General features: G+C 43.4%; 1 protein-coding gene across 3 annotated transcripts in view; it reads right to left on the bottom strand.

Annotated features, from left to right (window-relative positions):
* Positions 1-207: 207 nt before the first annotated feature.
* Positions 208-27,938, bottom strand: part of crppa (CDP-L-ribitol pyrophosphorylase A) — a 72,564-nt gene continuing 44,833 nt past the window's right edge. For 2 of the 3 annotated variants that reach the window (XM_083898423.1, XM_083898425.1), the window contains one exon: positions 208-1,437. In XM_083898423.1, coding sequence (XP_083754549.1) covers positions 1,333-1,437 — 105 coding nt within the window. In that variant the 3' untranslated portion in view covers positions 208-1,332. Of the gene's footprint in view, positions 1,438-16,385; positions 16,462-27,938 lie in introns of those variants that run through there. The other variant, XM_083898424.1, reaches the window with a different exon arrangement.

The raw sequence follows: 27,938 nt of genomic DNA, 5'->3' as shown, positions 1-27,938 counted from the left end.
AGCGGGGACATCAGTAAAGAAGAGATTAACGCGATTAAAAAACATAACGCGTTAATGATGACTGTAATTAATTAATCACAATTAATGCGATAATTTGACACCCCAAATAAAAAAAATATATATATATATATATAAAAACACTTCTTTATTGTTTTAAACAAGCAGTTTTAATGGAATACAAAAATATTATTGTTAATATTTCATTATTGGTGATGTATCCTGCAAAAATAGTGGATTATTTAAGGTTTATCTCACCGTAACATGCTTTTCTTGACCGGAAACAGAAGTTTGAGTCAGTTTGTAATCGGCTCACTCTCTGCAACCAAAGTCCATTCAGAAAAGTGACTATTTTACATCACTGCACACAGGAGTGGGTCGATCCACTGCTGTCTGTGTTAAAGAGTTCAACTGTGTTATTTAGTGACGTCTGTGTTTCAAAATCTTAATTTGGATTAATCTGAGTGATGCAAACTCACCACACGGGGCAGCAGCAGGCCAGCAGCTGTGTGTGTCCCTGCAGGCTAAAAACAATGGTTTTCTCAATGGAGTTTGGTGCAGGAGAGAATTCTTCTTCTAATTGGAGGTAGTTAGTAATGTAATGCTAATTGTTTATCTCATCTACAAGGTACTGACACGAAGTCAGCACTGAGGTGTCAGTGCCCCCTGTTGGCCACCTTGAGACAGAAATGCCAAGCAGGGACAGATTAGCTTGACAACATGTTTAGAGTTTTATCTCACCATTCAGCAGCCTTTTCTGACTGGAAACTTTGTAAATCCCTTACTCTCCCACACCCAACCCCATAGAGAAAATCAGCGTTCTTTTGCTTTCTGGTGTACTGCTGCCTCGTGTGGTCACGTTGTGTCACTGAGGGACATCTGAATGAAACTTTTTGAAAGCCGAAGTTACAGTTATAGAACACTGGGATAAACCAATGCCTCCATCAGTGAATTCCAGTGGAACAACAACTCCTGTGTGCCTGTGACATAAAATCGTCAATTTTCTCTATGGAATCAGGTGTGGGAGAGTGAGAAGCTTACACGTCGACAGAAATGTCAAGTTGTAAAAGGCTGTTTTATGAGTGAATTAAGATATAAGAGACTAAAGCAGGCATAGATTTTATAAAGATGAGACTTTTGACTTTTATCAAGTGGATAAAATCTGTTCTGTGTATTTGTACCTCATACACTCAAGGGGGAGTCAGGGTTTCTGGGTCTTTGCTGCGTCAACTCTTCATCAAAGTCCCTTTAACTTTCAGATTAAAAGAGAAAACGTAAGCGTCACATCCCGCGCAGTATTCATCAGAGGATATTTTGCGCTGCTGCTGCTTCCCTTCATGCCTGCAGGAGTTGTCCCACCAAGGCGGGGCTCCTCTCACGGATCAGTGCTGAAGTGATCTCAGCGACCTTCACGATTGACGCCTCCCAACGCTCGCTGTCCTGAAAGAAAGAAAGAAAGAAAGAAAGAGAGGAAATTAGAGACAGAAGACGGCGCTAACTCAGCTAACATCCTCATGGAGATGCACTTGTTTATCTCTGAGTTTACAGCTCAGGTCGTCCAAACGTTTGTCCAAGAGCTTCGGTTTCTGGTGATTGCCGGGATTAAGTTAGCTGATTCAAGCTAACGGGAAACAGCAGCGTTAAACCAGTGCCAGGATGTTCCAGGAGGGGACGTCGCAACATCGACGTGATGTTTCAAATTTAGCATCAGCTGCTTGTTCTGGTCGATGACGACGAGCGACGGTGAACCTGGACGCTGAACTTCCCCTGAAGGATGTTCTGGTGACCAGAGGTTTTTCAGGTTCTCATTTCCTGACATGTGCTGGTGGCATCTGCCGCGAAGGACAAATAAAAGCAGCTTCACGAGCTGAAGGTCAATCTGATTACACAGCTTTTAACCTGAGTGAGAGAATCAAGGTCAATTAAACAAATAGTTCAAGTTTTGTGAAGACGTACTGAAAATGTCAGAAAAACTTGATTTTTAGCCACTTAACAAAAGACTCATCCACTAAAATCTACACATGCCTAATGTCTACAATGCTTTAAAGGTCCCCTATTGTGCAAAATCAACTTTTTAATCTTTTAGTACTTATATTTGGGACTCAGTGGGCCATACCAGTCCCCAAAATGAGAAAAAACAAGACTCAGTCATGTTTTAGTGGTTCCCCTTTCTGTAAGTATAGGCAATAAAACACGCGATGTTTACACCTCCCGACCAAGTGACGACAGTGCGGACATTTCACCGTGAATGTTGGCACCCCGCCAGGCAGAGTACTTCACAGAGTACTTCACAGCTCCACCGTAGCTCCCCCTTGTCCCTGTGAAATACGAGACTGCAGGCGAGGTAGGAAGAGTGGCTGCACAGTGGAGCACAGTGTTTTACATAAACTTCCAGCAACAGAAGATTTTTGTGTCCAGTGGATATATTTTATTTATTAAAAAAAATGTTCACAAGCTTCACAAGCCCTTTGTTGTTGATCGTGTGTGTAAATTCCCATGCTAGAGGGACACCTTGAACGCACCAGTTAAGTGCCTGCAGTTAGCGAGTGGCATGTGTGGATCGGTGATATGAGGAGCACGCGTTTGAAAGCACTGCAGAAAGATGTAGATGTTGTCCTACATTTCTTCTCAACCACACACGTTACTTTCAGCCGCAGTAACACTGGTGCGTTCAGGGTCTTTTTCTAGCATGGGAACTTACATACACGCTGCGCCGCGCGGCGCATTAATCGTTTTTCTTCGATTTTTTTATGATCGCGAGAAGCCAAAATCGTGGTCACTCTATGCATTACGGTGAAACGCAGTAACAACGGGTAAACAGACATTACTATGGGGTATATGGAGCGGGGGTTGGGACGACTGTGCATGACAATAGGTGATAAGTGGCGACAGTATGTCTGTGGATAGTAAGTTAGATCGACACTCCCCTGGAAGCAGTGGATGTGTGTTTATCTGGGTCTCATTCACATGTAAATGATCAGGCACAAAACCGAGCGTTCTGAAAAAGGCTGTTTTGGCAGAGTTATTGAACTGCTATTGTGCTTCATCCTTATGATATTTTGACTAAAGCATGACACAGACATGTTCATTAGGGCACCAGGACCTAGTTTAACTTGGGTTAATAGGGTATAATATGGGACCTTTAAGAACAGGTTCACTGCTTTATTTCAATGTTAAACAGCATTTTACGCCTGGAAACTAACGTTTATAAAACACTCAAATCCGCCACACCAAACTCCATACAGAAAATCATCGATTTTAGCTCATGGGGGACACAGGAGCTGCTGGTGTGCTGCTGCCTCGTGTGGTCACGTTGTGCCACTGAGGTGAATCTGAATGGTGGTTTTCAAACACCAAAGTAAAATTAGACATTTGAACTTAATAACAGAGGAAACCGTTCATCAACAACTCTCGTTTGCCTTGAGGTAAAATCAATGGTTTTTTGAATGGAGTTTGGTGCAGGGAGTACAAAGTTAACGTTTCCATTTGGAAAAGGCCGTTTCAGATGAAGATGAAGTGTTCTCAGGCTGGTTTTCGGTGCAGGGGGGCCCAGCAGGGGGCGCACACTGTACAGTCAGTGCCTCTACTTATTTACATACAACCACACTTCAAAAAAAACCTTAAGCATGCCTTTAAAGTCAAGTCCTCTGAAGCTTGAGAGGCAAAAGAACGAGTGCCTACTTTGAGATTTACAGCACGTGATATTGGACAGACGTAAAGACGGAACCGCACATGGAGACAAAAGCAGCGACTTCATTCCGTTTCTGTTCTGATTCATCTCCTCTGTATCTCTTTCTTCTTCTCTCTCTCTCTCCACAAACACTTCTGATGGTTTTCACTCAGCAGACTTTCAGTCCTCGGGCAACAGCTACTCCTTACTTTGACTTAGTTTCTCAACGAGGGCCGAGAACGACCCGTTTTCCATCTTTCGAGGGAAGGTTTACTTTGTTCCTCACGCAGATTTATGCTCAGGTTTTCCACCTGGAATCATTAACTAAGAGCTTTCTGACAAAATAGATTTGATGAAGCAGCTTGAGACGGAACCCCAACCATAACTCCAACCCTAACACCAACCGTAACCCTAACGTAAAGCATCAAAATACAAAAAAGAAAGACCTGGTCAAAGAATTTGGTTCACGTAATGAAGCATAATCTTGCTTATTATATGAGAACAGAGTCATTTTTACCTTGTAGAGGGCAGCATTGCACCTCATAGTGTTTCAGCCTGCTGAAGATTATGAGAAGAAACTGATGAAGAAGAAGAAGAAGAAGAAGAAGAGCAGCTAATTTACTATTGTACTGGGATTAAGCAGAACAGATTTGAGTCACTACTAGGGCTGTAACGATACACAAACTCACGATTCGATTTGTATCACGATTGTTGACGCACGATTCGATACATTCCACGATTTATAAAAGAAAAAACCTTAAAAATTTACTTATAGCAACTTAATGTAACATTTAATAACAAATATTTTGGAACACTGAACAGATTTGAACATAAATAAATAAATAACCAAAGATGTCTATCTTTTCTGTAACAAAATAATACTGTTGAAAAATACAAAGTAAATGATCAATGAGACTGGGATTTGTCCCCAAAGCATGCTGGGAAGTGTAGTTCTTCATGAGAAGCAGTTTTGTTCCAGTGGGAATAACTTGTTTTGATAAACAGCAAAGGTAAGACAACATTTCCACTTGTATTTCTTGAAAGTCAGTTGTTGTTTTGCTCTTATTTTGGGGCTGGATCCGTGAATCTTGGTCGTAGAGTGATAAAAATACCGCTGGAATCTGTGAATTCTCCACTGTTTCCGTAACCATCTGTGTTTTAACTGTGTTTGGTGAACATAAGAATGGTTTATATGAGCTTTTAGCTGAGTCTCTGACCTTTCTGTGGGTATGCAGCATGTCTGTGTTTGTTAAAGTTATTGTTTGTATATAATATCATACATTTCTGATATTATATAATTACTCAAAAGTGTCTTTTGTGCTTCTAGGCTGTATTGTAATAAACTGTCGAATAAAATAATTCTCACAGCTCTGTTTATTCAGCGGGAAAATGACGAGGTGTCACAGCAGAGAGTGTGGAATCAGGCCTGACTGTGGTTCATGGGAGCAACGGACCTGGGATGCAGAACTCCCGGAGCGCTGGTCCCTAATCAGAACCAGTGGAGGTGGTGGTGGGGTTGGGGATGGTGAGGGGGGCAGGGGTAGTCAGATGACACAGATTTTCCATTCCAACAGATCAGTGACTCCAGCCTCTCATTGATTAAAGCAACACAGGGGATGGAAACACAGAAGAACCTAAATATGAACGCTTTAAATGTGATCCAGAGGCTCTCAGTGTCAGCACCTACCATCCTGTCTTAAAGGGATGGGGGCGCTCACAGTGCTCGGTAATTAAATCTACATAGATATGTACATCGATAGTCTGCCGTTACAATCCAATTTGCCTCGGGTGCACTGTGGAGTCAGTATGAGTGTTTTTAATGCCATGCTAACTTGTATCATTGACTTGCGCTAGCCATAGCACCAGGGAACTCGGCAACTAGAAGAACTGAATGAAATTTCTTGAAAATGTCTCCAGATGTCTCCATCACACCGGCTGAGTTGGAAAATAGGTCTTATGTTCAAAATTCCGAACTATCACTTTAAGTCTATCATGTCCTAAACATGTGTTTGCTGTTTTTATCTCACTAGATTTCTCAAACACTAACTCCGTGCACCAAACCCCATGGCGAAAAACAGCGATTTTACATCACAGCACACAGGAGTCGCTGATCCACTGCTGCCTCCATCACTAAGTTTAAATGTGTTATCTAGCGAGTTCAGCATTTGAAATCCTTTGTTCAGATTTAACTCAGTGACACAAATTGACCACACGAGGCAGCAGTAGACCAGCAGCTCCTGTGTCACAGCAAGCTAAAATTTCTGGTTTTCTCTATGTGGTTTGGTGTGGGAGATGGAACAGTTTCCAAACTTCAGTTTTCGGTTAAAAAACGAAGATATATGTTCTAAAATGTCTTAAAAATGTTGTTTGTCAATTTATCTCACAGTTAGACGGACATTTTTTTTACCAGGAAACTGAATTTTGTGAACCACTCGCTCTCCCACACCAAACCCCATAGAGAAATTCATAGATTTTACATCACGGCTCATAGGAGTTCACAGGAGTCATCCATCCACTGCTGCTGCCTCCATCTCTAAGCTCAAATATGTTATTTTGTCAATTCGGCATTTGACAAACTTCGTTCAGATTTACCCCAGTGACACAAAGTGACCACACGAGGCAGCAGTAGACCAGCAGCTGCTGTGTCCCTGTGAGCTAAAATCAGTGATTTTCTCTTGTTGGAAAACCCGATCTAACTTTAAGACAACAGGGTTAAAAATAATCTTAATGTATTGCAGACTTAAGCTTGCAGCCGTGTTATCACAGACAGCGTAAGAATCCATGTCTCGGTCCGGTTTCCGGCGCTCACTTCACTTTATGTCAGCGCCTCGTACCAGCGCACTTCAAAGGAACCCTGGGCTATCCCTTTAAAATATGCCTTGATATCTCTAAAATTGGCAAGAGCTCTGAGGACTCAAAGGGAACAGATTCAAGATTTAAGGCCTGTTATTTTTTTGCTGTTCCTGTGGTTTAATCACAGTTATGAGAAGACGAGGAGGCGGGTCACTACATCTGTCATCAGTCAACAGAGGAGCAGCAGCATCGACGTCGCTCCCATATCCTCGGGACTCCCACATACGTTCATTAAGCATCAGATGTGATTGCATCTTCCTCGTTCATCACATCAAGGCATTCCTCTGATAGTTATCTAAAGAGCAATTACACATTCACACGGAAAGCATTCAGGGATGTTACATGTGTGATGAGTGCGTTCAGCGCTCCATTACCACCCATGCACATCGACGACGGTGCCACGGCCGTCTCGGGGGCATATTGACGACAGCTACAAGCATCAAACCAACGGCTAATGAATCTATTACAGAGCTCTGGTTTCTCACAGGATAAAACAAAAGGGAAAAACAACAGATCTCCAGGAGGGATCAAAGTTCTGGGCCTGGATCAGACCCAGCGCCTGAATTATTCCCACTCCAGATATGCAGCAGCCTTTGAAACATGAATCAGGGCCTTCATGAAGCAGAATGCTTTATTATTAAGAGTCGAGGAGCTGCCTGCACGGCGGACGACAAGCGCTATAAAAGCGTCTCACAGTAGAGATTCGAGTCGACGCGAATGTCACTCAAAGCTTTAAATGTGGTGGAGACGGCAGAGTGACACAGGGCTGGCTTAATTTAAAGTGAGAGTTGTAGCCGTGTGGTCGCAGACACAAAGGCAGCGGTGACTTGGTTCGCCGTGTGCGCCCCCCCGCTGTGACGCCAAGTCTGGAAACACGGATGTGAAACTGGCAGACGTTAGCCACTTAAAAGGTCCTGGTATGTATACTGTTGTAATTGATGCCTTTTATCTTTACTTAAAGCAAGGGTGTTTCTTTATGGAGGCGGCCATTTTGTGCCAGCCTGAGTGTCCATTGAAGAAGAAGACCTTTAACAAAAGTCTATGGTGTTTAAAGAATATATCTGGCACTTTATCTCGCTGTGAGACAGAAGTTCGTAAATCCCACACCAAACCTCATAGAGAAAATTTGTGATTTTAGCTCACAGGGACACGGGAGCTGCTGTTCTACTGCTGCCTCGTGTGGTCACTTTGTATTACTGAGGTCAATCTGAACGTAGTTTGTCAAATGCCGAATTGACAAAATAGCATATTTGAACTTAGTGATGGAGGCAGCAGTGATCAACAACTCCTGTGTGTTAAATCATCGATTTTCTATATGGGGTTTGGTGTGGGAGAGTGAGTGGTTTACAAACGTCAGTTTCCTGTTGGAAAAGTCCATCTCACAGTGAGATAAAGACGTGAACACGTTATTAAGGTATTGCAGACTTAAACCAACGTAGATTATTATTATTTCACGTCTTTTTTTTTTTTTTTAAGTGGATACTCATAATTGTCTTTCCCATAGAGAAAATCTGTGATTTTAGCTTGTGGGGACACAGGAGCTGCTGGTCTACTGCTGCCTCGTGTTGTCACTTTGTGCCACTAAGTTAAAGCTCACACAGAGTGGTCCTATCGCACAAATATGTTAGTTATGGAGGTCTACTTACATAGATTAACTTGTTTTTATGGTCAAAAACCTCCTAGTTGCTGTAAACGAGTCGATACAAATCTCTCTTTTCTGACGCTCTGGTCAGTCGCTCTATTTCAGACTGAAATCTGACAGAGTGTGTTGTGATTGGCCAGCCAGCGTAGAGCCTTCCCAATTGTCTTGTGATTGGCCAATACCCGGAAGTGACAAAATTAGCACACCGCTCTCAGAAGCGCAGCTCCCCCCTCTGGAACGGTGGATGCACTGCTACTCATTATCAAAACATTGTTTTAACGCAGTCCCTTTTATGACTTTGACCCGGAGTCTGACCCAGAGTCAGAAGACACTGTCGCTCGTGAAACACCTCCACAACGGACGTTATTCTTTTTCTAAGACATTTGAACTTCGAGATGGAGGCAGCAGTGGATCGACAACTCCTATGTGCTGTGGCATTAAATCGTCGATTTTCTCTATGGGGTTTGGTGTGGGAGAGTGCGCGGTCATGAAAAGGTCGTCAAAGAGCAAGATAAAGTGGTGAATATATTTCTTAGGATATTGTAGATGTAAAGTGAAGTCGATTTTACTTAAACTAGCATATGTGACTTGCTTTTATGTGACCTTGTGTGTGTGTGTGTGTGTGGTCATGACAGGACAAACAGAGGGTGGTAACTCTGTCTCTGACCCGGTGGGCTTTGGCATGTCTGTCCACTCTTTCCAATGAGAGTCATCCAAGATGAATAAAGCAGAGCGTAAATAAGACGCTGTGGAGTGTGGACCTCATCGTCGAGGACACAAAAATATTCCAAGAGAGGGACAGATACCAAAGTCAGGCACGACACTTTACTGACAGAGGTGGAATGTGATCCTGGAGGGATTTTCATGTCTCCAGGTCTTCATCATCATCATCATCATCATCATCATCATCATCAGAGACGCCATGTCCTCCAGTGTTGACTGAGAGGGTTTTCCACTGCAGATTATAGTGATGAATAAACCAGTGAGTGTCCGTGCTGACAGACACAGAAGTGGGACATTTGGATAAACATGAGATAAAAACCTAAGCCTACGGGACGAAAACCACAAGTGAATTAACAGGGATTTATGAAGCCACTCAAGCCAATAAGAGCTCAGGAAAAAGTGACTTTTAAACACTTAACCCTGCAAGACCCAAATTTATATAAAATTTAAATAAAAAAATATTTGACCTTTCAGATGTTGTTTTGGAGGCCTTTGGTGCAGAAATCAAAGAGTTTTTGGAAAAAAAATGTTTATGTAGGTTTTTAGAGAAATTTTGTAATTTTGCAACGTTGGGCTTTGGTGGTAGCAGAATGTCTGTATTTGTACTCACTTTGTCTGAACAACAATTTAGAACTACTTAGGCTTCATTTGCAGGTTTGATTGCTTACTTAGCTCCATAAATGTATATAACATTAAAAACAATCACACATTAGTCATATTTTTATGAAATCATTTATTAAAAATAAATAACTAAATAAACAGGATAAAACTAGTTTTTTCTAGCAACTTCTTCATTCCTTTTTTCTTTTCATGACAATCTTTCATTGTTAGTGAAAGTCCTAAAAACAGTTCTTGTCCTCTGAAAAGCAAAGGTGAACATTACACTTGCTGCATTGTGTGTTGGTGAATCCTTTATTGCAGCATCCTCTCCCTGTCTTCATGTCCTTGTGTTCATCCAATAACAGGTGTGTACATCTCTTGGATAATCTCTTCTGAGCATTCAGAGGCTTCATGATGTCACTGTCTGTGTTGCTGGACTCTCTTTGCCTGAAGATGAAATCCAGACCAGAAAAATCAGTGTTGTGACTGATGAAATATTTCTTCGGCCAGCGACACCTGTCACTGTGCATGATGTGTTTGTGTGTTTTTGGCTCGATGTCCACATAATTATCAGCTGGACAGTCCATGGGTGGTTGGTTTTCTTTGTCCACTTGTTGACAGACATCTTCATCTGAGTCTTCATCTGAGTCTTCATCACTCTCATCAGTGTCATTGAGTTCCATCTCAACTTCACTCTCTCCAGTTTAGATGATATCAATCACATCCTGCACACTGTATCACAGCTCTCTCCTTGCTGGTGGCATTCTGGGAAAAAAGGCAACAAATTAACATGTATAAATATGCTTTTTATATAGTAGTACATAATCTGAAGGAATAGATAGGGTGGTGGACCAAGTCCTCTGGGTAGAAATGCTTTCAAGGCAGACAATACTGTCTGCTGATTGTAAGTCGCTTTGGACTAAAGCATCTGCTAAATGCCCTAAATGTAAATGTAATTGTCTGAGCCTATGGTCTCTACTTATCATACTAAAAGAAAAACATGCAAACCCCAACTTACATCCACACCCCACATTCAGGAACATTTACACCTTTCCCAGAACTGAATTGTCTGTTGATATCCTCTTTGTGGACAAAGACATGGGATTTTAGCTCAGTCTGATCAAATTAACTATATATTTCTTTAGACATAAAACTAAATCAGTCAAATTTGACCAGAACAATACACAAGGGTATAATGTATGTAATATATACTGTTCATGTATAAAGAAAACACTCTGTTTAAGGCAGTGATGTTGTGGAGGGAATACAACCTGTCTGTGTCCACTGTAACAAGCCTGCTATTTTGACTACCATGAAGACCCAGTGTTGTAAAATTACAAAAATGTAACAAGCTCTAAATGAAATGTGATGCATCTATTCCACAATAACTAAATATGTACATGATCTACACATTATAATAACAACCAAAAAAAATATAAAAGACATTTTACTTACTTGAATCTGATGAATCCAGTCCAATGAAATCTTGAAAGGTTGTGTGCGTTCATGGTCATAAATCAGGACTTATAAACAAATGTAACATCCACTAACATTGATAGACTGAACAATAAGACCCAATGACTATGTACATGTGGTAAAAAAATATATAAAATATAACATTGTTTTTTGGGATGGCTAAATGTAACGTTGTAATTTTTACAACCGTGGGTCTTACAGGGTTAAACACACAGCTCACACCTGCAAGAATATGTTCACTGCTTTATAGCACTGTTAAAGCGGTGTTTTCTAGCGATTCTATAAATTGCTATCTCACACACCAAACCCCATAGAGAAAATCAGCGATTTTCCATCACAGCACAAAGGAGTTGTTGATCCACTGCTGCCTTCATCACAAAGTTTAAATGTGTTAATTAGCGAGTTCGGCATTTGAAATCCTTTGTTCAGATTTACTGCAGTGACACAAGTGACCACACGAGGCAGCAGTAGATCAGCTGCTCCTGTGTCCCCGCAAGCTAAAATCGCAGATTTTCTCTATGGGGTTTGGTGTGTCTACTATGGAGTTAAAGTTGTTCCACTGATATTTGTATGTGTGCGAATTACGATCCACACGTATTTCTTGATTTGTATGCGTGTTTTGAGATCCACAAATAAAAAAAATCCAATTTGTAACTTGTATATTGATTTTTACAAATAAAGATGTCATTTGAAAATAACGTCCATCCATCCATCCATTTTCTACCACTTATCCGGGGCCGGGTCGCGGGGGCAGCAGTCTGAGAAGGGACGCCCAGACCTCCCTCTCGCAGGACACTTCCTCCAGCTCTTCCGGGGGGACCCCAAGGCGTTCCCAGGCCAGCCGGGTGACATAGTCACTCCAGCGTGTCCCTCACTCGTGAACAAGACCCCAAGATACTTAAACTCCTCCACCTGAGGCAGGATCTCTCCACTGACCCGGAGGGAGCAACCCACCTTTTTCCGGTCGAGAACCATGGCCTCGGACTTAGAGGTGCTGATTCTCATCCCAGCCGCTTCACACTCGGCTGCAAACCGCCCCAGCGCATTCTGGAGTTCCTGGTTCATAGGAGCCATCAAGACCACATCATCTGCAAAGAGCAGAGATGGAATCCAGCTGCTCCCGAACCAGACCCCTTCCGGCCCCCGGCTGCACCTAGAAATTCTGTCCATAAAAATAATGAACAGAACCGGTGACAAAGGGCAGCCCTGCCGGAGTCCAACATGCACTGGGAACAAGTCTGACTTACTGCCGGCAATGCGAACCAAGCTCCTGCTCCGGTCGTACAGGGACCGCACGGCCCTTAACAAAGGCCCCCGACCCCATACTCCCGGAGCACCCCCCACAGAATGCAACGAGGGACACGGTCGAAAGCCTTCTCCAAGTCCACAAAACACATGTGGACTGGTTGAGCAAACTCCCATGAACCCTCGAGCACCCTGCGAAGGGTATAGAGCTGGTCCAGTGTTCCACAGCCAGGACAAAAACCGCATTGTTCCTCTTGAATCCGAGGTTCGACTATCGGCCGAACTCTCCTCTCCAGTACCCTGGAATAGACTTTCCCCGGGAGGCTGAGGAGTGTGATCCCCCGATAGTTTGAACACACCCTCCGATCCCCCTTTTTGAAAAGAGGGACCACCACCCCGGTCTGCCATTCCAGAGGCACTGTCCCCAACCGCCACGCAATGCTGCAGAGACGTGTCAACCAGGACAGCCCTACAGCATCCAGAGACTTAAGGTACTCAGGCCGGATCTCATCCACTCCCGGTGCCTTGCCACTGGGCAGCTTCCTAACTACCTCAGTGACTTCGGCTTGGGTAATGAAAATAACGTGACTTTGTAAAAATGAAATTTGCATTTGTGAATTGTGATTTCGCATTTGTGGATCGCTAGAACACGCATTCCTCGCTTCCCACAGTTACGGATTTTTGAGACATTCTTTGCATGAAAGTCGCACAGATCCACACAAATGTGCAGCTTTTGATCCACGCGTATTTCTTGATTTGATTCTTTGATTCTTGATGTGTGTTTTGTGATCCATAAATAAAAAAAATCAAATTTGTAACTTGTATGTCGATTTTTACAAATAAAGTGTTCATTTGTAAATGACGTGACATTTGTAAAACAGAAATTTGCATCTGTGAATTGTGATCTCGCATTTGTGGAACGCCAGAACACACATTCCTCGATTTTACGAATCGCAAAAACACACATTGGAATGCATGGTATATTTGTCTCAGTAATGCCTCCCTTCATCAGCAGGTGGCAGTGTTTTCAAAGTAGAATCTAGCTTAAATCCGTGAACAAGACACTCAAAATAAAAAAATAAAACCAGAAAAAAAAAACAGGAAAAAACAACTTGTTTTCCCTGGTTATCGTTTACAAAATCAAAATGAAAAAAACGGATAACGACTCGTTACTGATCAGTTCTGTCAGTCAGCTGGTCACTCGGCTTGACTGAGGTCAAACCATCAAACCGAAGGGTATAGAGCTGGTCCAGTGTTCCACAGCCAGGACAAAAACCGCATTGTTCCTCTTGAATCCGAGGTTCGACTATCGGCCGAACTCTCCTCTCCAGTACCCTGGAATAGACTTTCCCCGGGAGGCTGAGGAGTGTGATCCCCCGATAGTTTGAACACACCCTCCGATCCCCCTTTTTGAAAAGAGGGACCACCACCCCGGTCTGCCATTCCAGAGGCACTGTCCCCAACCGCCACGCAATGCTGCAGAGACGTGTCAACCAGGACAGCCCTACAGCATCCAGAGACTTAAGGTACTCAGGCCGGATCTCATCCACTCCCGGTGCCTTGCCACTGGGCAGCTTCCTAACTACCTCAGTGACTTCGGCTTGGGTAATGAAAATAACGTGACTTTGTAAAAATGAAATTTGCATTTGTGAATTGTGATTTCGCATTTGTGGATCGCTAGAACACGCATTCCTCGCTTCCCACAGTTACGGATTTTTGAGACATTCTTTGCATGAAAGTCGCACAGATCCACACAAATGTGCAGCTTTTGATCCACGCGTATTTCTTGATTTGATTCTTTGATTCTTGATGTGTGTTTTGTGATCCATAAATAAAAAAAATCAAATTTGTAACTTGTATGTCGATTTTTACAAATAAAGTGTTCATTTGTAAATGACGTGACATTTGTAAAACAGAAATTTGCATCTGTGAATTGTGATCTCGCATTTGTGGAACGCCAGAACACACATTCCTCGATTTTACGAATCGCAAAAACACACATTGGAATGCATGGTATATTTGTCTCAGTAATGCCTCCCTTCATCAGCAGGTGGCAGTGTTTTCAAAGTAGAATCTAGCTTAAATCCGTGAACAAGACACTCAAAATAAAAAAATAAAACCAGAAAAAAAAAACAGGAAAAAACAACTTGTTTTCCCTGGTTATCGTTTACAAAATCAAAATGAAAAAAACGGATAACGACTCGTTACTGATCAGTTCTGTCAGTCAGCTGGTCACTCGGCTTGACTGAGGTCAAACCATCAAGCCAGCTGCTCCAACCACAGTGCTGACTGACAGACATTTACTAAACCAAAAATTTTGGTATTTGGTATATAAAACTATTTAATAGTTTTAATGTCGGCTCCATGGGAAGAAATCAACAGTGTTTAACTTTGTTTAACTTGACTTTATTTCTTCGCCCAGCGCAGCGTGAGGCAGCCGGCAGCAAGTGACAGACACAGACTGAACTGATCCGTCAATATACATACGGTTCATATGTTTAAAACACAAAAACAGCAGGGGAAATCGCGGGTGTTAGTCGATATATTTAATAACATGGAAATGTACTTTTAATCTCACAAATCTGCGACTTTATTTTCTCGTATAATTGCCACTTTTAATCTTGTGCATCTCGAAATATTACCCCCTCCCCTCCCAAGTCCACAATTTCAGTTTTTTTAATGCTTGTGTTGTGTTAACCGTTCTTGTTCGGGGCTCAGACCATAGTCGGGAAGCACAGCGGAGAGTTTCCTCCAGGGCCGAAGTTGATGCTAACTTCAGGGCTAACCCCGTTCACTTTATCTCCAGCAGTGGCAAAAAAAAACTCACACAGAGGCTCCACTTTGCACTTGAGAAAGCGACTGTTTTATTTCACCCAAAAACAGCTGTGACACCCACTGTGACTGTGTTATAAACTCAAAGCACTCCTGCTGACCAGTCTCTCGCTGTCGCTCCAGTCACCGTCTCACTCGTACACACACACACAACTCTCTTAACTCTTTTTTGTGTTTTTTTTTGAAAAATAATGAGTGTCTTGTTCATTGAAGCTAGATTCTACTTGGAAAACACTGCCATCTGCTGATGAAGGGAGGCATTACTGAGACAAATATACCATGCATTCCAATGTGTGTTTTTGCGATTCGTAAAAACGAGGAATGCGTGTTCTGGCGATCCACAAATGCGAGATCACAATTCACAGATGCAAATTTCTGTTTTACAAATGTCACGTCATTTACAAATGCACACTTTATTTGTAAAAAATTGACAAACGTTACAAATTGGATTTTTTTTTTGTGGATCACAAAACACATACAAATCAAGAAATACGCGTGGATCACAAGCTGCACATTCATGCAAAGAATGTCTCAAAAATCTGTAACTGTGGGAAGCGAGGAATGCGTGTTCTGGCGATCCACAAATGCGAAATCACAATTCACAAATGCAAATTAAATTTTTACAAAGTCACGTTTACAAATGACATCATTATTTGTAAAAATCAATATACAAGTTACAAATTGGATTTTTTTATTTGTGGCTCTCAAAACACGCATAGAAATCAAGAAATACGTGTGGATCGCAATTCGCACACATACAAATATCAGTGGAATCAAATTTAACTCCATAGTCTACAAACTTGAGTTTCCAGTCGTAAAAAAGGCCACCTCACAGCGAGATAAAGTTGCAAACATATTTTTAAGACATCATAGACAAGAAGCAAGTGAAGATTTTTATGAAGCCTCCCGGGGTCAGAAACTCACAAAACCACATAAAAAAAAACAAAAAAAAAACACAAACTATCACTTCAAGTGCAGTCAGTATGAGGATATTTTATTTTTAAATCGACCCGTTTTTAACAACACTAACTTTTAGACTATTAGACATGAGGGGTAAACTCTCTTTCCACCTCATAATGAGGACCTGCTACAAACCCTCACTGAAAGGCTTTCCCGGGCCACAGCCTCATCAGTGGAGGGCTCTAATGAAAGCTACATATTTTACATCCTTAAAACGTACTCCGAGCACCTCCCTCAGCGACGGCAATAAGCCTCGTCTTCATCGATCACAGACACGTCCTCCTGTCCCATTTATATTGTTCCTCTTGACAGACTGCACAGCTTAAAAACAATATATGAAGTCGTATTAAAGAGGGGGGGAAAATACCTCGGTATAGGCGTCATAGATGGAGAGCGTTCAGGGAGCTTTATGAGGTTACATCACCTTCTTTTATTCAGAATTCAAGGATTTGCCCGCTGCAGTCTGAAAGGTCCAAAAAAAAAAAACATGAAAGAACGTAGTGAAATGAACTGATGTTGATATTGATGCCACAATCAGATCATTAAAAGATTTGTTTAAAAAGGCAAAGAGAGCAGATGTGTGGGTTTTCGGCAGAAAAACGATCAAGTTTGGAGTTTTTTGTGGAGTTCTTCACACGATAACGGAACTTTTACGACGTGATCTTTAACTTTCTCTGGCTTAAACAGTTGTCAGTTAACACAGCATTGTGCTAATAAACTTGCTATGCTAACATTCTATTTAAGGACCAAAGGTATCTCCAGTTAGCCATAGTCGGCAATAAAACAGTGGATAACAGCGCTCCATGTGGTGTTTTCTGCACATAAACAGCGTGGCAACATGGCTACAGATAATATTAAACAGAACTACGTGTACGACTGATTTTCTGTGAAACAAAAACGACATAAATGCTATTATTAATGGTAAAAGTAGCAGTGAGTATTGGTTGTATATATGAAATGTCCGTGTGGATAAAGAATGCCATAAGAAACAAAATGGCTGCCAGAGGGGACACAAATAAAAAATAACCAAATTACTCACCTAAATAAATCTACGCCTGCTCAAATCTTTGATATCTTAACTTATCAGAATACTTTATTAATCCACAGTGGTGGAAAATCTATAGTGTTTGTAGTCCACTCACTCTCCAGTACCAAAATCCATTGAGAACTATATGTGATATTATGTGTAACAGGGTCACATGATGGGAAATGTCGTTTGCAGAGCACTTGCTTTTTCACAACATAGAGAAAACGAAAATTACGATTGTAACTACGGTTCTATGAAACCTGGATGACCGCCAGCGGCGGTGCCTAAAGCACTGGATATCTCCGCCGCCCATGATGTAGAGACACTTCTGGTGGAGTGGCACCTCACCCCAGATGGCGGGGGGCGGCCACTGGCCTTATAGGCTTGCATGATGGCATTGACACCCCGTGGGGCAGCCGCTGTTTGGAAAGTGCACAACCTCTGTTAGGGCCACTATAACACACAAACAGCTGCTCCGACCGCCATATACCGGCAGTAGCAGCAACATAAGATTCTAGCGCCCGGACTGGGCATAGCGGCTCCGACCTACCCTCCTCAGACAGGGAGCCAAAGTGTGCGAGCTGAATAGGCTGGTTGAGATGCATACGTGAAAGCACCTTGGGCAGGAACGCCACATTCGACCACAGGACCGCACCCGAGCCATCAGGGTTCCATTGCAGGCAGGTATCAGCCACGGACACGGCATGCAACTCCCCGACCCTCTTCGGAGAGGTAATGGCAAGCAGAAAAGCAGCCTTCATAGAAAGCCATTTCAGCTCTACTTGGGTCAGAGGCTCAAAGGAGGTGACAACATGGCCTCCAGCACCAGGGGCAAGTCCCATGCTGGAGCCCTCAGGGTCCTTGGAGGACGCAGCCTCAGAGTCTCCCTAAGGAAGAGGGACACCAATTTGTGGCACCCTACTGTGGCACCATCGACCATTTCATGTCGGGAAGAAACAGCAGCTGTATATACTCTCAAAGTGGAATGAGAATGACCACGATCCAGCAGAGACTGCAGAAAATCAAGAACAGTCGCCACAGAGCAACACACTGGGTCTACTGTCTTATCCCTACACCAGTCAGTGAACAGCTTCCACCTGTTTTCATACTGAATCTGAGTAGATGGAGCCCTGGCATTCAGAATTGTACCCCTGACTCCCGCAGTGCATGCCCTCAGTAGAGAGTCGGGCCCTGAATCGGCCAAACCCAGAGCTGGAGGCGACCGGGATCCGGATGCCAAACTTGACCCCCCAGGAGATCCTGCAGGGGAGGCGCCATGGAGAGCTGCAGTAGTGGAAACCAGAGTCTCCCTGGCCAAAAGGGGGCCACAAGAAGGAGTCTGTGGCCCTGGAAAAGCACCCGCTGGAGCATAGAAAGAATCAGGGGCAGCGGCGGGAAGGCATACAGAGGTCTCTGCGGCCAATCGTGAGCCAAAGCGTCCTAGCCGAGGGGGCTGATCACCTCGGCCAGGAGAAGATGAGGCACCACCGAGACACCCTGAACTTCCAGTAACCGTGCCACTTAGGGTCCAAGTGGAGGCTGTTCAGCCACATTTGCAGAGGGCGCAGAGACAGCAAGCCCAAAGGCACCACAGAAGAAGCAGCTGTCAGCTTTCCCAAGAGCCGGAGGAACTGAATGAATGGCACCATCCTGCCAACCCTGAAGAGGGGAAGGCAGAGGTGGATATCGTCCACACGCCAAGGTGCCAGAGAGGCCATCATAGCGACCGAGTCCAGAACCATCCCCAAGTATACGACCCATTGGGATGGGTCCAGGCCGTTTTTTTGAAAATTCACCTTCAGGCCCAGCCGGGCCACGTGCAAAAGCAGCCGAGCTGTATCTTGGGCCACCTGAGGTCGGGACGGTGCGCATACCAGCCAGTCGTCTAAATACGGCAGGACCTTCATGCCCCGCTTCTGCAGGGGTGCCAGAGCTGCTGCTACAACCCTGGTGAACACCCTCGGGGAGAGGGAGAGACCAAAGGGAAGTGAACTGAAAAAATGCTGTCCGCGGAAGGCAAACCTGAGGAAGTGCCGGTGGTGCAACGCAATTGGGACGTGGAAATACGCGTCCCTCAGGTCAACAGTGGTGAACCACTCTCCCCTGGTAACCACACGCACAAAGCTTGTCTGACACAGTCAGCATATGAAAAGGTAGAACCTTCAGGAACCTGTTGAGTCCCCGTCAGGTCGAGAATGGGACGGCCACAGTTAATGCAGGTGCTGTCAGTGAGGCCCTCCCTCAAATGCTCGAGACCAAGGCAAGGAGGGCATTGGTAATGACCGTCCTCGGGATCAAGAGGAGCCGCACAGGCGACACAAGGATGGGCCATCACGAAGGCAGCCGAAGCAGCGTCGCTGGGAATGGGAGCGAACACACTGCCTTCACCAGCAAACAATCAACAGATATAAGAAGCATGCGTAGATGCTTTTTTTTTTTTTTTTTTTAAACCAATGGCAATAAGGCAGCGAGCGGGAGCGAATACACTGCCTTCACCAGCAATCGGAGGTTACAAAGTATAGTAACCAGGCCGAGCGCACACGCTGTTGACAACAGAATATAAATAACTTAGAGTTACCGGGAGCGGGAACGAAAACACTACCGTCACCAGTAAGGTCAAATAAATAAATAAAGCGGTAGTATAGAACCGCTAACGCAAAATCAATATAGCAACCAGCACTGGGAGCGGGAGCGAATACACTGCCTTCACCAGCAATCGAGGTGACAAGTACAGTAACCTGGCCGAGCGCACATGCTGCCGCCAACAAAAATGATAAATTATAGCGTTACCGGTAAGATACAGAACAAATAAATAAATAAAGTGGTAGTCTTACACCGCTAACGCAAAATCAATATTGCAACGAGCGCTGGGAGCGAATACAATCCCTTCACCAGCAACAACGGCGACAAAGCATATCAATCAGGCCGAGCGTAAGCGCTGCTGCCAACAGAGAAAATAAATGATAGCGTTACTGGAGGCGGGAGCGAGAACACTACCGTCCCAGTAAGAAAGAGAAAAAGAAAAGCGGTGTTTAGAACCGAGCAAAGCTAACTGCTAACACACCAACAATAAACACACCAAACATTGAGAGCAATGAGGCCAGCGGACGCTGGGAGAGGGAGCGAACACACTGCCTTCACCAACAAACACCAACACACAAACCTGACTCTCTTCTGTCGTCTGGTCTCAGATGATCAGCTGGCCACAGCCACTGGAGGACGGGTACCCCGCGGCTCCGACTGTCGGCACGAGGCTGCACGCAGCCAGCTAGCGACACCGGAAGTTATAGCCTTCCCGGTTTGTAAACCACTCATTCTCCCACACCAAACCCCATAGAGAAAACTGTCGTTTTAAGCTCATGTGGACACAGGAGCTGCTGTCTCATGTGGTCACTTTGTGTCACTGCGGTAAATCTGAACAAAGGATTTCAAAAAGCGAACTTACTAAATAACATATTTAAACTCAGTGATGGAGGCAGCAGTTGATCAACACCTCCTGCTGTGATGTGAAATTGACGATTTTCTCTATGGTTTCCTGTTAAAGTCTGTCTAACAGTGAGAATTAACGTTTTTTTCTGTCAGGTTTGGTGCATACACAAAAACATCTCAACACATCTGAGGCAAAACATCCAATGCAATTATATACATGAAATTTTACGGGTATTTTTGCCCCGTACATGAACTCCTGCTTCATTATCATTATTATTATGATTATGGATGTAATAGCACTGCAATAATTACCATTTTTGTTTTATTGCCCAGGCCTGGTAGCAGGATTTACTCTGTCCATAAATAATAATAATAATTATAATAATAATAATACAGTATAATAGAACTTGATCATGATGAATTGTTCCCATGTGCATAAACACATGCAGCCTGCAAGCTTTTTTCTTTTTAAGGGAATGAAACTTCAATCATGAAATTTTTTCTTTGCTCACAGTTTTTTAAAAAAAAGGAGGGAGGAGGATTTTTGACGGAGCATCTATGGACCACACAATACGGCACTTTCCTCTGCTCTTTAAATGCCACACATGCAATCGACCTTTCCATCAGCAGCAGCAGCAGCACGTCTGCCACACAAGACGGGCTTTTACTTTGAAGGTTTCTGGCAATTAGGAGCTTTTAACGGTGACAATATGCACAACTCTGCTGCTGCTGCTGCCGCCCCCGCCGCCCGAGGGCAACGACTTCTGCTCCCTGCCAAGACAGAGCCAGAGAGCTGGTTCCTAATTGAAAAACAGCCTTTGGAAAATCGCTTGGCATTGAGCGTTAGCCAAAAGAAGTGGAAAGAAGACTTTTAGAGTCACACCAGCGATCGCAACCGACGCGGCCAAGAACATTAAGAATGTTTTTATTGCCTCTTTTCATCATCATCATCATCCCCCCCCTCCACCCGCACTCACTGTTTTGCTTTTTCACCCCCGTGATACAAGAGTGTCAGTGACTGAGATCCACATCCTTAAAGAGTCTGAAAATTTAAAAACCTACAAGAGTGAAGTCATTTCTCTCCCCAGATGACCTGTCCCCGCGATACAATCCTGCTAAAAACAACCAGTGCTTTGGTCTGGAGCGGGATCAAGTTTCCGTGGATTCCGACAGCTCGTCCCTGAGTGGGTATTGTGGTCCTCCATCCCTCCCCCCTCTGTGTATCACTGACGACAGGCGGTAGCTTGGGGCTAAAGTGCGACGAGAGAAAAGGGGGCAACAGGTCCAATTACTCTAACCCCAAACCCAGTTTTTACTCTATATTTATGATAGTGTCATTTCACGAGTCAAAGTCATGCTTTTAAATTATCTTCATATCTACAAAAGTCTCACCCTCTTTTATTTCCCATTAAAGGCCCAGTGTGTAACATTAAAGAGGGTTTTTATTGGCTGTAATTGAATATACTAACCCATAATATACTTAATAATTAATAATATATTTCTATGAGGGTTGTTGCCATTCTGGAATTTCAAACTGGATACTGAGACGCAGCAGAGTGCAGCTCGGGACACATTTCTCTGTCCGACAGCATTGGGGAATTATTGACCGCAGCCAACGCAAAAAAAATCTCTGACATTTCCTCATTTTCAAAAATTAATTAAAATTATTATAATGAGAGGTTTGCAAATATTTTTCAACAGATCCTTGTTCAAAGCGATGCCGACTATTATAATGTACAATTTCAAGTCATTCGGAGATACTTTTCTTTTGTTGAAGATAGTCAGCTAACTGTCAATGTGCATCAGGGCAAATGGATCATTTCCTGAATTTCAAAAATTAATTAAAATTATTCCTTAAGAGGTTTGCAAGGTTTGTTCAACGGATCCTTGTTCAGGGTGATGCCGACTATTATGATGTACAATTTCAGCGACAAAAGCGTCATAAAACCTTATCTAACTTTAACAAACACAGACATGCTGCATACCCACATAAAGCTCAGAAACTCAGCTAAAAGCTCATATAAACTGTTCTTATGTTCACGAAACACAGTTAAAACACCAATGGATCAAACAGAAGGAGCGAAAAAATCGATACAGCGCACACATTGAAAAGCGGCACTGGAGCGTCAGCGGGATTATGTAAACAAAAAAAACGTGTCGACTGGACAACGGAGAATCCACAGATTACAGCGGTACCATTTTTATCACTCTACGACCAAGATTCATGGATCCAGCCCCAAAATAAGAGCAAAACAACAACTGACTTTCAAGAAATACAAGCAGAAATGTTGTCTTACCTTTGCTGTTTATCAAAACAAGTTATTTCCACCAGAACAAAACCACTTCTAATGAAGAACTACACTTTCCAGCATGCGTTGGGAACAAATCCCGGTCTGATTGATCATTACAGAGCGACATTAGATCGTTCTGATTAGAGAAGGGCGAATGTCAGTTGTTCACATGCATTTGGAGACCGGGGGGTCTGATTATACCAGTTTAGAGGTTTAAAACGAGCTGTCAATCACTCAAATTGACCAGGGTAAGCCGGAGTTATGGCGCTGCGTAACTGAAGACGCTGCGTAACTGAAGACGCTGCAGAGTCACATAGTTGTTATTACGCACCGCACAAGGAGCATCAATTGACAGACAGTTATCATACTTTTTTATTTTTTTCAAAACAAGTTCTTTTTAGAACAATAGTGGCATGTAAATGAAATTAAATGGGTTTTAATAATTTGGCACCTAAGAAATCTCAAATGGCACAGATGGTGCCAAACTGTGCCAAAGGGGGTGGTAATCTGGGGGTCGTGCTCTGACTTTCCAGCCATTGACAAAACCAAACTTTTGTTGCTTCACAGAAAAACCACAGTGAGTGTGAATAACTGAGCTCTTTTTCACGCTACGCTTACAAAGCTCTTTCAACACAGGTTTCCAAAATATCCTGTCTAACACAGCGAGTTGTTCTTCACGTCTAATGTACAACGTCTTCCGCTGTACGCCCTCTTCAGAAAAAGGTAAACCCAGCAAAGAATGGCTCTGTATTTCCAGTGGATCCTTTGGGTGAAAACTTTTTCCAACAAGCTCCCGGTGATGGACGACTTTGTTTGAATTCAACGCAGCGAAAGACAGACTTCAAAACAGTGAGAGCAGAACAATGGATTCCTTAGACAGCGAGGTATGAAAGCATGAAAGCATGAAAGCATAGGTGGGGATTTATGAACTGGGACATACCAAGTTTCCCACATGTGGTGAGAGAGAGAGTCCCACACACACACACTTACACACCACAGATGCCTCATTTACTTATCACAATGTATCATTTACAGAATCCCGGAGACGCTGACTGTGGTTTATATCCAGGGTCATCTGAGGTCAGACGCAGGTGCGGGAATATTTTTACCATTAAATAATCCACTGTGGGTTTTCAGCAGCCCACATTTCTGGCCAAGACTAACGGTACATTCCATTTAGGACGGATGTCGGACATGGGAGAGACATCGCCTCTGTGTTGACCGTGTTCCAGTTCAGAAGTCAGTGTATGCAGCATGTCCACAAATATAAAAACTGAACAGCACTATGGACCTGATTTACTAAGATTCCAAATAGAGAGCGCTACTGGATTACGTTTTACGGGTGAACTACTAAGATTGCGACCGCAATTGACTACAGGCGCAGAAGTGGTTAAGACCGGCCTATTTAAATCAGGATTTTGCGCTAGTGAAGGGTTGTCCACATGGAGAAAGAGCAGAATGAAATTTGAAGCTACTGAAGAGAAAGTACAGCTGATGTTCTGCGATGAGCAGATAACTGAGATCGAGGGATGTGACATCCTTGTTCCCCAGGTCCATAGGACCTTTTATTATTATTATTTTAACCCTGCGTCAGTATTTTGGAAAACTTATGAAAACTATGGACTATGGATGTTGCCGTAAAAAAAAAAAAAAAAGGAAGGTCCTGCGCTCTCCTCCTGACTCACCTGCAGCTCACTGACAGCTGCCAGGGAGCGAGTTCTGCTGTTTCTATCAAGATTACACATAGGTCTAATTTCAATGGATGTGTGACTTTTTTGTCAATAAGTAAATAAATAAATAAAGCGGATCATCACAACGGCTTTTTAGTCCCAGTCCGTCCCTGGTTTCATCTGTGTTCATTCAGTCAGGCTGAGTTTCCATTACGCGTGCCAACAGCCTTTGATCTGACGTCAGAGGCGACGGGACAATTGATATAGATGATATATCTATAGCTGATTCAGATAGTTACATTAAATAGTGATTGTTGTGATTATTTATTGCATTTAAATGTGCCTGGAACTGTGGAAACCTGCATGTGAGGTTTTGGTGACGTTTGCGCACTGCACCACCTGCGCATTGCCATGCACCGAGAGTAGACCAAGTTAGAGCTGGACCCGTTAAGGTAAAGCAGGGTTCCCTGTTCCTCCGGTCTTAACCAGGGAACATAGGTACGACCCCTCCTTGAACCACAAACTGCAGACCAAGGTAAGCCCATACCAGTACAAACACGCATTTCTCCTCTGGATATCTATATTTAATTTATTCAGATATACCAAATAAGAAATGAATGTGCGTCATCTGTGAACGCGTAGTTGAACATGCTCTGGAAAAGCGTAATTTCCTGATTTACAAATATAACTATAAATAACCGCAGCCATGTGTGCACACCGCTGTGCCAATTAAGACCTGCCTTTTAAACGTGCTAAATATAGACGCTAAAATAAGCACCGCAATCAGTTTCAGGTTTGATAAATCACTTTGCGCGTGCTAAAATAACATATTTTTAAAATAACATTTTCTCCTAACAGTTTCTCCTAAGTGATTTTCCGCAAGATGAAAATGCGTCTACAACTGGATTGCACAATAATACCCAGTGTATGATTTTGGTTTGTCCCACATGAAAGACGTCGCAGCAATAGTTGCAGCAATTTCTTTGCTCACTTTGTTATACTTTGGTGAGGATTTGTAATTTGTTTGTCAGCACGCTATTGTCTACCACCCACAATCATTTAAAGGCACACGCACAAAGTTTACAAATGGAATAAAGCCAACCAGATCAACTCATTGGCCCTGACTGTGGTTATGTCAGTTGTCAAATTGTCAGTTTCATCAGCCTGAGCTTCAGGGCTCATACACATGAGAACAAGTTCAGGAGAATCCACACACATTTTGGATTGCATCAGCTTTTTTATACACATTGAAGTGACATTTTGAGAGCCGCTAAAATGCAAGTTTGCACACCACAAGCTTTAGGCTCATTGGTTTATTTCTGTTGAAGCGCCACGTACAGGTCGGCCATATATACTACAGTCGTTTCAGGGGGCGTTTCCTGCCTATGAAGACATCTCTTGAAACAACGCCATGTTTACAGAAAACGTTTAAAGAATGGAAAGTAAAAGAATATCATCTGTTTCCGTGTGGATCAGTTTCAACAGATCTTTTGGGGCATGAGGTGGTATCCCCCCCCACTCAATACACAAATAAATGCACTAGCAGAGCAGGAAGGTGAGTGCCAAGATAACAATCATTTTGATGAGGCCTGGAAAATGAAAACATAATCTGTGCAAAGCTGTGCTTTCCTACGACCGTACCACAGAGCCGAGAGCAAACTCAAACCAGGACGATGTGTGGGTGGTCAGGACCAAGTGATACAACAGAAATACACGCATGGTTCAGGCCTGACTCTGTTTGATTGAAGGTTTACAAACTAATTGTGGAGAGGTGGTTTGCATTAATCCTCCATAAGACCGTACGGTTTATTTGTAACAGCCTGGAATGTCATCTCCCGGTTGTCTGAGTCGAGTCACATCAGCACAAACACCGCGCGCTCGCTGCCCTTTCTCTAATCTCAGGAATCAAAGCTGAGTAAACAGCACTTTGGTATGTCTAATTCCTTGAGCCAAATTTCGGTGGTCAAGTTTCACACATGCCTACGCACATCTGGAGCACTCTACAAATACATCACTAAGGAGGGGGGGGCTGATCCTAGGGCTTCTGTCTGTATGGAGACGTTTCCAAGTCATAATCATGGCAGAAAACAGCACGGTAGATACCGGACTTTTACCATAATGCTATTGATACATATGCTGACGATCATGACCAAAGAGGTCCTATCTGTCTGTTGTCCCTGACTTATTCCCTTAGTAATCTTCAGTCGTTGGCCGTGGGCGACTGGATCTGCTTGAGACGTTTTGTGGTAGTTGGCGTCTTTGTCCTGCTCATCTGTTGAGATAGTATAGATGGTTTCCTTCACTCCTCTTTCAAACCACCTGTCTTCCCTGGCCAGAATGTTGTAAGAATTGTCATCCTCAAAAGAGTGTCCCTTGACCTTCAGATGTAGGTGGACGGCTGAGTCCTGGCCGGGATGAGCTAGCTCTTCTGTGCCATGACAAATACCTCAAGTGGTTCTTGGAACCTGGTTCTTGTTACTAGTTAGTCAGCACTGAAGAAGCCTCTTGGACGTGAGGTCCACACAGCCAACTACTGAAGTAGATTATGACCTGAGAACCTTCACCAACATGTCCGTGCAGTGAGACTTCAATCGAGTACAAGACTTTTCACTGGATGTTTACATAAAACATGGAAGATGGCGGATAGAGGTTGTGAGCTGGGATGCCTAAAACAGTCAGGGTACAGGTTAACAGAAGAACATCTGACCAGATCCTGAGGTGGTCCTCACTGCTATAAAAACAGTCAAAGTGAGCATAGAAGACGGAGTGTTGAGAAGACACAGACAAAGGATTCCTCTTGTAGCATAATCCCTTCATAACTGTCCATCCTGGGAAAGGGATCCCTCCTCTGAGGTTTCTCCCGGAGTTTTCCTCTCGTGTGAGGGTCTAAGGACAGAGTAAAGATCCAGATTTGCAGCTTCCCAGTCAGCAGCACAGGGTTACCATAACTAGCAATGATGTTAGTAAAAGCTGACTGTATTTTGAAACAAACAATGCCATCAATGAAACCTTTATTTCATTTTGCCAAAGAAAACCATTGCAGTAAGGACCGTTTATCACATAGAAGAAGAAGTTGTAATTCTGCAGGTCTGGAACAATGTGCACTGGTACCGTTGGATTTATCTGGAGCTTTGCCAGCCAAAACGGCGCTGTTAGCAAACTGATAAATTAAATGAGTCCTTTATCAGTCCCGCAGGGGAAATTCCTTATCTGCATTTAACCCATCTTCTACTAGAAACCTTCGTCGAATTACGAGCAACTGGGGACCAATGGCGGTTGGGTATGTTGCTCAGGGGTAACCCCAGCCCTTTTTTTGACCCTTTCCACTTGGCCATGGGCTGCCCTAAGTACCTATAGGACCAATTTCAGGAATTATATATGATAGATCCCTGCTTCCAGATAAAATTCCTTCTCAGGTCTAAAATTACCTTGCCTCAAATAGGCAAAAGCAATAAAATAAATCAGAACTGCCTCAAAGCAACTCCTCATATTCAAGAGCTGGACTGGCGCCAGATTCTCAAAG

The sequence above is a fragment of the Microchirus variegatus genome (genome assembly GCF_963457635.1).
Source record: "Microchirus variegatus genome assembly, chromosome: 1".
NCBI classification, from domain to species: Eukaryota; Metazoa; Chordata; class Actinopteri; order Pleuronectiformes; family Soleidae; genus Microchirus; species Microchirus variegatus.
The sequence above is the reverse complement of the archived record's forward strand: the minus strand, read 5'-3'. Positions and strand labels throughout refer to the sequence as shown.